General features: G+C 44.1%; 1 protein-coding gene across 1 annotated transcript in view; it reads right to left on the reverse strand.

Moving 5' to 3' along the window:
* PARD3 (par-3 family cell polarity regulator) overlaps positions 1-16,314 on the reverse strand; it is a 699,053-nt gene that overhangs the window by 264,513 nt on the left and 418,226 nt on the right. Inside the window, 3 exon segments of the mRNA XM_044295563.1 lie at positions 9,293-9,361; positions 9,447-9,513; positions 10,366-10,623. Coding sequence (XP_044151498.1) covers positions 9,293-9,361; positions 9,447-9,513; positions 10,366-10,623 — 394 coding nt within the window.

Consider the following 16,314-nt stretch of genomic DNA (forward strand, 5'->3'; position numbering starts at 1 on the left):
CACTGGAAAGCACAGAATTGCTTAGACAGCTGTGAAGTACAATAGGATAGCATCATGCTGGGGGTGGTAGTGGTGTAACCACCATAAAGGCAATATAGACAACCACTATACAACCATCTCCGAACCCAGATCTCTCAGATGTTGAAATTGCTTGGTCAAGGGACTAGACCTTAGCACATGTGGCAACCTCCATGAAGCCAATACAGATCAGCAAGGTTTACATTCAAGGATGTCAACAGATGGTTGGCCCACTAAAATAATATAAATAAAAAAAATATCAATATCTGTCTAGAAAATGATCACAGCACCACACAACTAACCAGCTCAAGACTTCCCCAAGAGCCTCGAGGGGTTGTCCAGTTTGAAGATCAAATGGTGTCTCCAGTGATCAGTTATAACCTCCAGACGAACCTAACTGTTTAATTTCCCTACAATGCCACCACAGGCAAAATAAAGAATTACAGTTCCCACTGAAATCAGTGGACTGTTCATGTAATGAACTGACATCCCTGATCTTCCAGGGTAAGAGACCTCCTAGTAGAGGCTCTCCATGGCCTAAAAGATGAGGGTCTAGAACATTGATGGCTAACCTCCGGCACTCCAGCGGTCATGAAACTACGACTCTCAGCATGGTCCATTCATTTCTATGGGGTTCTGAGAACAGCCAGGCAAGTGTACACCTTGGGAGTTGTAATTTTACCACAGCTGGAGTGCCGAAGGTTAGCCATCATAGGTCTAGAAGGAAAAGCCCTTCTCCATCTCAAAATATGGATTTCTGTTACCAGACAGTCCCCTTTAAGCCAGAAGTAGAAAACGTTTCCAGGTAACGTGGAGAAATCGAGGGTTATGAATGTGAATGCTGTGTGATCACACTCGCCGATCTGACATAGTCTATGCAATACTTAATTTAATTAAGCTTCTGTTATCAAGCGTATAATATCCAGTGTAGAAAAAAGCAATTAGGTTCATAATCTTCAAGGTTTTAATACCTGCTTTAACTTAAATCTCTAGTTACTGCAGAGAGTCAATGTTGATGTGACTGTAGGGTTATAGGACAGGACTTTAATTTGACTAGCGTCTGGCACAGCAGGGACTAAGCTGTCATCAGCCACCTAGAGGTGGCGCTATTGAATAATTCCATTTCTATATGCAATGGTAGAGTATGCTAATATCATAGAACAAAGTCTTCTACCCAGGACTGGAGAAAGAGTCGCTCTGAAAAAGTGTCTTAGGTATATGAACCACATGCCCACCATGAAGTACTACAACTCATCTGGAGTGGGTGTGTTACACTGGTGGCACATGCCCGCCACTGCTACACTAACGTAGGCAGGTGTCACTCAACTTACCCTGTGTGTATTGGGGTTAGTGCTCAGTGAACTTCTCTGTGGTACTGCTTCAGTTCATCTTTCCCTCTTGCTCTATGTCCAGCTACTGACTAAACTGTTTATGAGGTGTCCTATTTATACTAGGCTTTTGGTTATACCGTTTGCCTAATGTTTAGGTCTTCTAGTGCTTGCTAGTCCTAGTGAAGGTGTGCTTTTTTTCTTCTGGTTACGAGTATTGTCTGCTACAGAACTACCCCAGGACTATACCAGAAGGTGGTGTCCTGGTTGCATCAAAGTCCTTGCGATGGTGGTTAATCATTAGAGGTTAGAAGAACCCAGAATCTACTGGCTTCAAATTCAAATTACAAAGGCTGATCCTCAACACTTTTTTTCCTAACATTAAGGAAGCTGTTGAGACGGAAGGCCTTGTACAGGTTCACACCACCATACTAAAGAGCTAAAATGAGCCAGGCTTATTCCGACCGACATGCACCCAACAGCAGCAACATAGGCCATCCATTTCTGTATGGTTGCTATATATTTTACAAACCTGGAAACTCTGTATGTGATTATGGTCCTGTCATTTATTTTAAACCAACTCTTAAGGGTCTAATTTTACATCTAGTCAGATATTTCTCTCTAGGCCAGCTCTGTTGGCAATTTAAATCATGTAATGTATTCAAGGTGATTGGTCTTGAGATATTTTAAGCCATCATTACCTCTCTACAATGGGTTATACCTAATACGAGCTTTCCCAGGGATAGCAGGATTATGGTTTCTATGACTGTAAATGGAAAAGGATGTGTACACCTGCCATGTTGCTGCAGGCCAATATCTGGAATTCATTACCAGCCACTCAGAAGACTGGTAGTACAAGAGCAATGGATGCGGAATGTCACGGACAATGCTCCCTAATCTGTCCGACTAGCATTAATTAGGGGAAGTGGGTAACAGAGAGGCTCCTTTAATCCTTCTTTTATCTTTCCTAGCTGAATTATTTTCATCTCCCTTAACTTCCAGGAAGATCATTTGCTTTAAGTTAAGTATGAAGCTTTCACTTCTGGTAAGACGTGCGGCAGAGAGTGTTTCATCAACAAGCAAGACTCTGCTATTCCTACATTTCCTGGAGGGAAAAATCTGTATTTGTTGCAGACCGTGAATGGCTTTTGTATCCCTTTTCATATGCCAACCTCATCTAAAGCACTATTTTATTATATGCACTGGTACACATTGAAAACACAAGTTCAATATTTTCATAGTACGGTAACTAAAAAATCAAGAGAAAACACATGTCCTCTGCAAGACGACGGAGATCAGTAGTTGTAAGAAGTACAGCCATCCGTGTGGTTATGTACTGCTGCAAATTATTAGAGGATTGTGGGCATTAAATTATGGAACCATATCCAACACACACTTAATAATGACTATTGCTAGCCATCACAGATGAGAAAATGGTGGCCTAAAGACTCTGAGAACCTTCATTCATGGTTGGCCTTAGGTAGGATGGCGCCCTATACCATGCCTTCCATTGACGACCCAACCTTTAGGGTTCTCAAATAATTCAGTACCACAAAGGGTCCTATGTTACACTACCCAATCAAACTAGGGAACAGTCCAGACTGTCAAGAAGAGTGGTGCCCTTTCAGTGATGCATCTGACCACTCACCCTTAGGCCGGCCATGTCTTGATTTATATAGCATTTATACTCAATACTTTTCAGAAAGCTTTAACATTGTTTGTCATGGAGGCCAATAAGCTTTCACCAGGGGTGAAATGGCCATAGAGTAAATTTCTGGTGGGCCGATGTCCAGGAGGCACCCAAACGAGTAAGTAATTATCTGTCGAGTTAATTAATGCTGGGGGCGTCAAGTAGTTATGTACCTGGCCGGCGACTAAAGTTGTCCTCCTGATTTCTGAATATAACTGTTCTGACATCCTGAGGCAACTGGAGTAGGACAGAACATGGTAGATGGTGCTGGCCACCACTGAGGGGCATCTTCTGAGGAGGTATTTTGTGATGCTGGGGCATTATTTTGTGGAGCACTGTGGTTTCTGATGCTGCCGGGGTAGTTTATTGTGTTGCAGTAAGATATTTGGCTCTGCTGGGGCAGTATTTTATGCCACAATAAGGTATCGCTGGCCTGGTCTACTTGAGTTAGTCTGGCCTTCCGTCAATTGGGACTTGCCATTTTTAGCTTTTTTTTTATTTTCCTAGGCCACTTTAAATTTCCAGTGGCTTTACCATTCTTCTTCACAGCTTTCCTACTGTATCTCTACCCAAAACTTTCGCCGATCTACTCTGTCCTCCAAGAATATCAAAGGACCAAGGGGAGAATATTTATGTATTCAGAGTAGTGGGTAGATGTGAACGTTGCCTGACCATGACCTGATCACTGGCTATTCCACGGCTGGGACCCCTCCATTATGTAACCATAGACCATACTAGGTTCACATGAGACGATGGAATATGAACAGCACATTTAAAGGATTTAAGATTGAGTACACCATGTAAATGTTAATGAACATTCAGAATTTAACAAACCGTATAGAGAAGTGAGAGTGCTGTAAGTGGCGATCACTATCTGAAATGACAAGACATTAAGCTTTTGGTTCTAAATTTAAGTAGATATAAAAGCTGCACTTGTATTCCACTCCGACTTAATCTGGTTCTGATTTACTATACAGATGGGAATACCAGAGCTCAGGCTAAGTAAACTGTTATATGGCAAAGAAACTGGTGTTTCTGGCATCATTCAGACAGAATGGGAAGCAGATGGCAGAGTGATAGAAGGTGGCAGGAAGATCTTCAGTTAGATGCCAAGAATACAGCCATATTTTCAATGCAGATGAGCTAGTCTTCCTATCTCGGCAATTACAGACACACTACACAAATTTGAGGCCAAAAGAAAACCAATAAACCCATGAAAGAAGTGACAGAGACCAGAGAAAAAACATTTGATTATGGGGCACGTAGATAGAACCCAAGCAAATGGGTTAGAATGAAAACCATGTCCCTGAGTAAGCAATACTAAACTCATACATACTAGTTCTTAATAGTAAATGGCCACTATCCATCCTAATTGTACATTAAAGGGGTTATCTGATGATTAATGAAAACCAGACACCATACAGCACATGACAGTCTCTTTCTAACAAAGCTAAAACCAATCCTGTGCCTCCCATGGATCCAGGCATCCTCCACCATTCAATGATCCAATTGCTTTGCTTTAGTTATTTCAAGCTGATAACTAAGGGGTGTGTCCTTTCTAGGGAGGGGGGGGTCCTTTCTGCTGCAGTTCTCTCCCTAACATAGCTCAGCAGTATGTCCTTTTGCAGGCTCATGTCCTTTCTGCTGCATCTCTCTCTCTGTAACTGTCACAGCTTCATACAATAGATACTGCTGCTGGCAGCTGAAAGAGGAAACTCAGCATGTGTGACCACCTTAGCAAGAAGGACATAGAAAGAAGGAAAAGACCAAACAGCAGGTGGCGCTATACAGATAAACTTTCTTGAATAATTCACTGCCTATATTACATTTTTAATTACCATAGTTTTCACTTTATAAGACACACTTTCTTCCCCCAAAAGTGTGTGTGAGTGAGTGTGTGTGTGGGGAGGGGATAGATCACTGCGTCTTATAATGCTAATACTAGTGAGCACTTTCATTATGGAAGCACTGACTAGTATGCAGGAGACATGGGGAGCGGTGACCGCAGCGCTGCTAGCATTGTCTGTACTCACAGCTCCATGGTCTCCTCCGGGCTCGCATTGCACATTGCGCGTTTTGACTGCGTTCAGCGTCAGGATATAGTGCACGCAATATGACCTGATGCTGAATGCAGTCAGATCTCAGTGCAGCTTGGGCCTGGAGAAGACCAGGGAGTGGTGACTGCAGAAGAGACTGCCATACCTGCAGAACGGTGGCGGAGCAGGAGAGATATCTCTGAAGGGGGTCTGATCTGAGCTGTGATGGGGTCTGATATGGGAGTCTGATCTGAGGTCTGATATGGGGGTCTGATCTGAGGTCTGATATGGGGGTCTGATCTGAGGTCTGATGAAGATTGGGGGTCTATTCTGAGATCTTATTATTATTATTTTTTTTTAAGTGCGTCTTATAAACTGAACAATATGGTACATCCAATTACAAAACTTCAGATTCAGGTGCTGGTTTGAAAAATGTATAGTATTTTTAATGTGATAATCCATTTAAATTACTCTTGTAACTTTCAAGGGGTTGTCACATGTTGGACACACCTTTCCAAATGTCCTATTAGGACAAAATGGAGCAGAGCAGTGGACAGTCTGTCCATGTATTACAATGGATGGATACTCACTTGGTAGAAACGAGCAATACCACACTTCCCCTCTAGTGGGCTCTGCAGGTGAAGTGAACTGCTGACGACCCAATCCACTGAATGCCACTGTGGCTGTCAGATTAAAGGGACCGTCTATGATAAAGGAGAGGTATGAGGTATAAGTATACCATGCCAATCCCTAGTTCCAACGAAAGCTGGAGAGATGAAAGAGGACCTGAAATACCGTTAATATCCGAGAGGCCTGATTCTGACCGCTACACCTATGCATCTGCTATAATCAGGGCTTACATCAGCACCATCGTCTGCAGGTAGAGCATTATTTACACACAAGGATCTAATGGCCGATGCTCCAGAAATCACACCATTTCTCATTAACTATTCTGTAGACACAAGAGAAGGTGAATTGAAACGTTAAAGGAAACGAGTGATGTAGCAGCGCGGGCTTTCTGCCCTTTCTTTACGCAATCTCCTCTTGACATGTCTGAGTAGCATTTACGCCGGGAAGAAATACACAGTTCACCAAAGGTCTTCTGTCTAAAATGGGCATTTTCCCAACAGTGGTAAAATGCATACTGAAAAACATATGATTATGGCATTTATGGGTCCATTAACGCATCCGCAGAAAGCCGCTTGTGGCTCGCCGACCACTTGCAGGCTCTTTAGAGTCGCTGTAGCTTTGTGCCAATTTCATATCTGTCATGTCTGCCGGAGACAGCACAGCAGAGAAGCAGCTTTCACTAGACTCCGATGTATGTTTTGGAGGGGATAAAGGGACCGTATCACGTTTAGGAGGCATGATATCAGTAACCATCACCTGCTACATGTGCTCTGCCAGGATGCAATAAGATAAGCAAACACCATCTTATATAAAGCAATCGCTGCAGGTCTTGGTTCTGAGGAACATTCTCAGGAGCTGCCGGGCATGGAGGTCCCTGCCAAGACCAAGAAAATCCACACTAGGGAGTCAAGAATCCTTGTGCAATGGAAACTCTTCAGGGCTGGGTATACTACTACTATAAGGCACCCCATAGAAAACCTGAGGCAGTCTGAACACATCTCCTGCCTCACCATTGGCACCGACTGCTGCACCACACAACCCTTATGCTTTACACTGCAGGTGTGTGCTCAGACTGCCACCTGTACATATGCAAAAGCCCAGCACAGGCTCACCAGGAAGTCGGTGTATGACAAGACTATATACTGAAACAGTGTTCACACTACCTTAAAGGGGATGTATCACGAAAAATATTCTACGTTTTTCAAACCAACACCTGGATCTTGAAAATTTAGTATAGCCCCTGAGCCATTAACTGAATCTATCTTGATAACGCCACCTGCTGTTTGCTCTTTTTCCAATTTCTCTGTCCTGCTCACTTAAATGAAAGCACATGCTCAGTTCCATCCTTCACCAGCTGAGAAAGGACCCCCCCCCATGAGAAAGGACCCCCCCACCGCCCCATGAGAAAGGACCGCCCCATGAGAAAGGACCGCCCCATGAGAAAGGACCGCCCCATGAGAAAGGACCGCCCCATGAGAAAGGACCCCCCCCATGAGAAAGGACCCCCCCCCCATGAGAAAGGACCCCCCCCGTGAGAAAGGACACACCACCCCCCCGTGAGAAAGGACACACCACCCCCCCGTGAGAAAGGACACACCACCCCCCCGTGAGAAAGGACACACCACCCCCCCGTGAGAAAGGACACACCACCCCCCCGTGAGAAAGGACACACCACCCCCCCGTGAGAAAGGACACACCACCCCCCATGAGAAAGGACACACCACCCCCCATGAGAAAGGACACACCACCCCCCATGAGAAAGGACACACCACCCCCCATGAGAAAGGACACACCACCCCCCATGAGAAAGGACACACCACCCCCCATGAGAAAGGACACACCACCCCCCATGAGAAAGGACACACCACCCCCCATGAGAAAGGACACACCACCCCCCATGAGAAAGGACACACCACCCCCCATGAGAAAGGACACACCACCCCCCATGAGAAAGGACACACCCCTCCACTGAGCTGAGATCTTGAATGAAATCTAGCAGAGCAATTGCAGCAATGAATGGAGAGAACAGTGGATCCATGCGAGGTACAGGGCGGGTTCGAAGTTTGTTAGAAACAGATCGTCATGTGCTATATGATATTATAATTAAATTTTTACATTAATCATGGGAAAACCTAATTAAAGGGAGTCTGTCACCAGGAAATTCACTAATAAACCAGGCACAATGCCTTCTAGGTCGCTCAGCTGAATGTAATGATAACTTTGACTTAACAATCTGTTGCTTTGTTTTGGAAAAAATAAATAAAGTACTTATATATGCAAATGAGCAGTTAGGTGCACTGAGGGTGGGCCAAAGGCACTCTGCAGGCTCTTGCTCCTACGGCTTTCTCGGGCAGCCTCTCCTTCTTGATTGACAGATCCCCTTTAATATGACCGATAAGCTCGTTTGTTGCATCAATTCTATTAGACACTTGAATACTCCATAACAAAAATTTTCAAGCACACTTTTTTTTAGAACGATGCATTATGCTTTTCCTCTGTTATGCCTCCTGGAACAGTATGAATAAACTGCCAACGGGTATTAGAACTTCTCTTACCAAAGAGGCCTGTCCCTACACAGTCAGACACGGGTGATGCCAAGCTATGTAGGGGCACATCTTACGGACAATTAGAATAGTAGAACCCTAGAGCCCGGTTGATAATTTCTTTATAACTTTTCAAAAAGAAAAAGAGGAACAGCAAAATGCAAAGATGTCTTAGAATCCAGGTATTCAGTAAAACCAGGAGCTAATACTACAGTAAGTTTCCCGGTTTAATTCACCGTATATGGGACCGTCTTCATAATTAGCTCCATTTGTCTTCAGAAGCTTAAAAAGTAAAATCCCTGCAACACAAAGCCGTATCGTGATATCGCACATTTTAAGGAGGAAACTGTCGGACTCCAGTCTAATCTACCCTTTTGGGAGGATGCCAGCGCTTTGAAAAGTTCCCTCTCGGGTTGACCCTGGGGTTCGGTTTAACATTTTGCAAATTTCCAATTAAACCTAGCTACGAGCAAACACATTGCAGAGGGGCTTTTATTATTACTGGGATTCAGACTAGAAGGATCCCCCAGCGCCCTGTATGAGATCTGTGGGTGAAACTTCATGTCAGACAGGAAGATTACAAAGCAGAATTTCCACAACACTCCTAATTAGAACGAGCAAGACTTGTAGTGAAGTCAATTACTGCCGAGTGCATCTTCTAACAGGAAGACGAGGGCTACCAGTAAACCCCCTTTTGTCAGAGGGATCTAATTTGGAGCTGGAGAATGTATCCAGGCAATGTAAGTGTAGTGAAAAAAATACATACTTAAATATCAAAGGGCTCGAGAGTCTTCCAGCCCAACAGGACAACGCAATGAAATGCCAGTATACGGCTACATGCACACGAACGTGGTTTGGTTCCGCATATGAGCCGCAGTTTTTGCGGTTTGGGTGTGGACCTATTCACTTCAATGGGGCCCCAAAAAAAAAAATATAGAACATGTCCTATTCTTGTCCGTTTTGCGGACAAAGATAGGCATTGTTACAATGGATCGGCAAAAAAAAGCAGACTGCAAAACACATACGGTCATGTGAATGTAGCCTAACATGCAGGAGCCGGCTGGTGTAATTAATCATGTTTTTGTCTGTGATGTAAATTAGATTATCAAAATTGGTCTAAAAAAAATAAATAAAAGGGAATACATCATCATAAAATGTCATTCAAATCAGGGGTTGGCATTTTCCAGCTTGGAGAACACACAACATGGCCGACATTTCCTGTTTTCAGCTTTGATGTAGACCTTACTCTGTCCCAGTCTACATCAAAGCTGAAAACAGGAAATGTCGGCCATGTTGTGTGTTCTCCAAGCTGGAAAATGCCAACCCCTGAGGATGGCAGAGCATATGATGTCAGATCTATGGCAGTGCTGAAGACCTAGACAAGGCAGGATAGCATCACTAAACACAAACAGTATTGAGCATTTCTCTTAGGCTAGTTTCAAATCTGCGGCTGTCCTCTCCGGCAGGCTGTTCTGGCATAGAATGCCAGGAATCGGATGGACAAAGAACACTGCGTGCAGCGTTTTTTGTCCAGCTTATTCCCGGCATACTTGCTGGGTGGCGGCTGGATCTTTGCCGGACCCCATTATACCGGTAGTCAATGTGGTCCGGCAAGCAGGTGGCAGTATCCGGCAATCGCAGATCCGGAGAACTCCGACAGGACAGCTGCAGATGTGAAACTACCCTTACCACTCAATGCAGCTGCCATAAAGCACACAAAGCCCCTACATGCCACACAGGATGTGAGCATCTCTGTTCAATATGGCCGCCATCAAGAAAGTTCTTTATTTTACAAAAAATTAATAACTACAATACTTTTCCAAAATTCCAGATACCTGGCCTCCTCTACATAATTTGGGCAAAAAAATTGAAATGGCTAACACATCCCCTTTAAAGCAAATGCAATGAAATAGCATGTAAGCAGACTACTGACAACGAACATAAAAGACTTTTCATACATAAAATACTTTATTTTAGCTATTTTAATATGTAAAATTTTGCCTAGATACAAAAGATTGTGCGACGCGTATCAGACATCGATGACGGACATTCCACAGTTAAAATGTTAGACATTAAGAATTTATGGAAAAAGGATGCATTGATTCTTGTCTGGTGCCTACCTGTCTACAGGTGGAGGCTTCGCGTTCCTCGGTTTCTTTACTTGAGCATACAATGCTTCCATTTGCTTGCTATCTCTTGGACTTTGGGGTCTGCTGTTCATATTTAGGGTACCACTGCTGGCCACCGTGTCATAGTGACCAGTGCTGGCGTAAGAGGGATCTTCCAGCCCTCCGTAATTCTTTGAGTATTCTTGGATCTCGGCATAGTCCTTTTCTCTGGCTTGTCTTTCGCGAAGCTCACGAGTCTTTGCCTGAATCCTGTAGAGAGAGAAGAGACATACTGGGAATGTTTCATACAAATCAGTAGTCTTCCGCTGAAATAAGGCGGCAAAGGTGACACAAAGACAAAAATTGGTGGACGTGTCATCAGTGAGGAGGAAGGAATGTAGGAGTCTACATCGAGAGAACAAGGTGATATGAGATCCTTTGCCCAAAAGTCTGTAGGCTCATGCTCTTCTGGTATATGAAATGATTATATAATATGTCAGAAGTAGGACTTGAGAATATTACAGGGAACCTGCCACTATGAAAATGTAGTGTGATCTCATAGAGCAAAAGAAACTGAGCATAACTTGAAATGTATTCATTTAAATCTCTGCTCTCTTCATGCTTAGGAGTCAAGTGGGCGGCGCCACTCTGTGATTGACAGCTAACTGCATGACTAAGCATACCGGGAAGGCTGTCAATCATTGATTAGGACCGTCCACAGACTCCTGAGCATAACAAGTGCAGAGATTTGAATGTATAAAATACAAGTTATACTGCATTTTTCCATAAACTATACATATTACTTTAAAAAAATAAAAATGTCAAGTTCTTTGTTTCTGGTTAGTTCTTCATAGAGAGTGACAGTGTGTGTACATTTAAAGGGGTTGGTCATTCTCATACATTGGGGGCATATCACTAGGATATGGATCCAATGTCTGATAGGTGCGAATCCAAACTCTGGGAACAAGCCCTTCTTTCTCTTTAAACAGCTGATCGGCAGGGTGTCGGCCTCTCGCCGATCTGATATTGAAGACCTATCCCCTATATAGCAAAAGTAGAGAACCCCTTAAATGCATCCTGAGTGTGTAAGGACTCTTAAAGGGGTATTCCAGTTATATAAAGTTATCCTCTATCCAGAGGATAGAGAAAGCCTATTAGATCACTGAGGTTCCTACTGATGGGACCAATCGTGACAACGAGGGCTCCGTACCCAGTGGAGACCCCCAAACTGAACGCTCATTGGTCATGCCTGTCCATTCATTTCTATGGGAGTTGCAGAGATAGCGCTGTATTCTGGTTATATAACAGGAATACCCCTTTAAAGGGTCTAACTGGTTTCTAGAATCCACGCCTGCTCTATGGGTAGTGAGTGTCCTCAAATGAGAGAAATCTACAGAAGCAGTAGTACGTAAATCGCATGGCGGCGGGAGTCAATGTATTCCGCTGGACTGCATTTGCTGCAATATCAAAGTCATCCTACTCACCACCTGTAAACCCTGCATAAACGAGACGGGAATAATTTCATGAAATTGAATTAAAACTGGGTCGCTGGATCTTTAGAATTTGGCAAGTGCAGCGTGCACAAAAAATAATTAACCAGTCATTCACGAGATGGAAACTTTTCCTGTGCGGCTCGTACGGAAACCTTTGAAGGAACGATGGACTGTCCCCTGCAGTGGGCCGCGGCGAGCGGTATGAAGGCTTTGGGCACCTTTTTCCATCACATAATTGTGACTCTGAAAAAGGTTTCATCCGCTCCCGCTAAGCCGCCGTTCCAGATACACTACTTACTGTAAGCTATGCATTTTAAATGCACACATAGGCTTCAAAAAGAAAGTTGAGAAATGTCAAGCCTGACGGATAGTGATTACACAATATACACAGGTGACAGTCTGATGGACCATTACAGCGGGCTGCAGGCCTGCCGCCTCCCCCCTGCTGCTGAGGAACCAGGCTCACGTACTCCGACGAGACGCTATTTTGACAGCCTTCTCTCCTGCACTTCCACATCTCACTGCGCAATTCAATCCACAACAAACATATAAGGCAACATATACACTGACGGAGGGGGGCTAAACAAAAGATTCAATAGCAATAAGCACCGCAAGCCTACAGATCTATACCTTAAAGTGAATTGTGGAGACAGGCCGATCGGACAAAACCAGAGGTAAGACGCAGGGTTAATTAAGGCAATTAAAGACCTTCACACATTATGTTCATCGGAGAGGTCTGTAGTGGTTCTGGTTCACTCTTAGGGTCCATTCACACATCTGTAGAATGTGTCCGCACCCGTTTCAGAACAGGTGCGGCGCCCCATTCATTCTCTATGGGGTAGGAATGGATGCGGACAGCACACAGTGTGCTGTCCGCATCGCATTTCCAGAGCACGGACCCAAACTTCGGGTCTGCGGCTCGGGAAAAAAAAAAAAAAACATGTCCTATTCTTATTCGCAATTGCAGACAAGAATAGGCAGTTCTATGGGGGTGCCGGCCGGGTGTGTTGCGGATCCGCAATGCACTATGGACGTGTGAATGGACCCTTATTGGATCTGTGACACATATTGTATTAGCTAAACGCCTAAAATAAATGGGGCAGATTTAGACTGCGCAATTCTCAGGCCGAACGTTACTACAAACGCTCGTTCATGATAAAGGTGCTGCCAATCACTCGATGAACAAGTAAAACGCTCGTTCATCAGGGGAAATGACGTTCCATGCAGCACATTAAATTGATGTTTCTGGGCAGCAGGTTGCGCTGTGAGAACAGGGATCTGCTGCCCAGAAACTCTGTAGGAGGGCGAGAGACGGCAGTAGCGATCGAACAGTCCCTTCTCGATAATTGTCTGCTAGGTGGGGCAGTGTGAATGCAGCATAAGCGCTCATGCACACAAACATATTTTTTTGTCCGTGTCCATTCAGTTTTTAATTTTTATTTTTTGGGCCAATATGCGCAACCATTTGGGGCCACAAAAAACAGAAATGACTCCATTTGCATTTCGTATTCTTATATCCTCAAGTCTATTCTGGATGATAAATCTGGCACAAATTTAGCCTAATTTTAGGACACCTGCTGGTTGCCAAAATGTCAGAGCAAAATGGCACATCTTAATGTCATTCCCTTTCTTATAGAGCCCCATCCCTTGATAATCTATCCCAGTAGATTAATCATTTTGACTTAATTTCTTTATAAATACGTCTAATATAAGATTTGCCTTCTTGATTCAAAAAAGTGAAAAATGTTGGTACAAAATAGGCCAAAATCCAGGCACATTCACAAATGTCCACCAATGTGCCACCATTTTGTGAATTCCTAACAAAACACAGGAGGACAGATAGATTGACCATTACTAAGAATCGGACCTCAGCATCGTGCACACAGCCAGTTGCTGAACTGTATGGAACAGAGATACGGGGCTGAATGGAGCATCATGCTGTGGAATACGAATTCCCTACATCTCCGTAATATAGGGCTGCAGGGGACTCCGTATGGCACCTTATACCCTCCTGCACACGTGACTGTGGCGTTCATGATGCCTGAGGTAGTTACTGTAGAACAGGCATGCTCAGCCTGCGGCCCTCCAGCTATTGCAAAACTACAACTACAACGCCTGGACAGCTTACAGTAATTAAGGCATGCTGGGAGTTGAATTTTTACAACAGCTGGAGGGCCGCAGGCTGAGCATCCTTGCTGGAGAAGGTTTCTCATCTCAGATGGGTTACCCTACCAACTTATCAGTGGTGGTAACCTACTGTACTAGAGTTCCACATCTTTGCCAAAGACTCAAAATCGCCTTCTCAAGTCCACGTGTCTGGCCAACATGATATCAGCTCTCTTGACCTGGGAGGAGTGTGGTGCACCTAGGTGTGGACCAAACAATGGCTTCCATTCTTAGGTTCCTTCTTCTGCAGTGATAATCTGCTAAACGTAAATCGAATATTGGTGGTAAGGCTTCAAAGACTGTGAACATAATAAGAAATGTACATTGGTGAGAAATTGGCAGATATTTATGCATCTCCTTGGTGAACAATTTCACACCAATCACCAAAAAGTTGTGATATCATCGAAAATTCCAGACATCTAAGGGGCAGGATCACTGAGCGCCAGCGCATACGATGAGCAGATCCAAGTGTCATCCCTCGGCAAGCAACATCTGCCCCGTACACTTTTTATTACTAGGAATTTATAGTCACTTTCAATGAGAAAAATCCTCTTAGCTGACCGATCTAATGCAGTAAAACAGAAGACGAAAGTGCACTCTCCCGTCCCCCAAGAAGGAGCCAGTGCAAAAGGTCACAAGGTGAAAAGCCAACATAATGGGGAAGGCAGCTATGAGACAAAGGAATATGGTCTTCAGAATTAGCACCGCCATAATACTGGAAGTGGCCTGTGGCCATTTACAATTGTGATCGTCACATAAAAATAAACGGAATAATGGAATTACCAGTAAGTAATATTCAGTGTGAAAGGGCGTTCTGAATAAGTAGTTCTCTGCGCTAGACATGAAATTAAGGACAGCTGAGCAGCCTTAAGCCTGAAATATACAATATTCAACTCTTCTATCAGCCCGATCACTCCGCAAAATCAAAACGCCCCATCACGTAAATGTTATGAAGCGTCGGGAGTTGAGGGTCTACCAGGCACTGCTGGGGCTGCTTACCTTGGAATTGAAATTAAACCGAATCCATCCGTTCTGTGCCCCCCTCTCCCCCTTGATAGTTGGGTAAGGTCTTGGAAGCCCTCACAGAAATCTGATTTCTCAATGGATCCAGGGGAACCTAGCTAAGGCTACATTCACACTTCACTGCTGTTTTCCGGTATTGAGATCCGGCAGAGGATCTCAATACCGGGAAAAAATAAAAGTTTCCGTTTAGTCCTCATGCATTCTGCATGGAAAGAGATCCGTTCAGGATGCATCAGGAAGTCTTAAGTTCATAAAAACGGAAAAAACGGATCCGGCACTGAAAACAATGTAAGTCAATAGTGACAGATCTGTTTTTTTAGGAGCCTAAAAAAACGGATCTGTCACTTATTGACTTTCAATGTATATTTTTTCCGTTTTAATTTCACACAACCGCATCGTAACGGAACAGATGCGTTCTGACGTGCAAAACCCTCTGCTGGATCTCAAAACCGGAATTAACAACGCAAGTGTGAAAGTAGCCTTATAGGGTATGGCAGAGGTCAGTAACTTTTGGAACTCCAGCTGTTTGGAAACTACAACGTCCAGCAAGCTCCATTTTCTTTTCTGTAATTTCTGAGAACAGCTGAGCAAGCGTGCACGATGGGAGTTGTAGCTTCACAACAGCTGGAGTGCTGAAGGATGCTGACCTCCGAACTATAGCTACCCTGAAGGTAATTTCCTAAAAATAAACCAATTAACAGAGTAAGGCTACTTTCACATTAGCGTTTTTTGCGGATCCGTCATTGATCAGCAAAAATGCTTCCGTTACCATAATACAACCGCATGGATCCGTCATGAACGGATCAGGTTGTATTATGTCTTATACAGCCATGACGGATCAGTCATGAACGCCATTGAAAGTCAATGGGGGGCGGATCCGTTTTCTTTTGTGTCAGAGAAAACACATCCGTCCCCATTGACTTACATTGTGTGCCAGGACGGATCCGTCCAGCTCCGCACCACATCGCAGACAGAAAAACACTGCTTGCAGCATTTTCTGTCCACGATGGGAACACAACCAAACGTAACATTTTGATGCACTCCGTTCCATTTAGTTCAGATTTGTCCCCATTGACAATAAATGGGGACAAAACTGAAGCGTTTTCTTCCGCTATTGAGATCTCAATAGCGGAATTAAAAACGCTAGTGTGAAAGTAGCCTAAGAGCTCATGCACACGACCATATGCGTTTTGCGGCCTGCAAAACACAGATCAGCAAAAAATACAGATGACGCTCGTGTGCATTGCGCATTTTGCGGAACAGAACAGCTGGCCCCTTA

Source organism: Bufo gargarizans, chromosome 5 (assembly GCF_014858855.1).
Source record: "Bufo gargarizans isolate SCDJY-AF-19 chromosome 5, ASM1485885v1, whole genome shotgun sequence".
Lineage (NCBI taxonomy): Eukaryota > Metazoa > Chordata > Amphibia > Anura > Bufonidae > Bufo > Bufo gargarizans.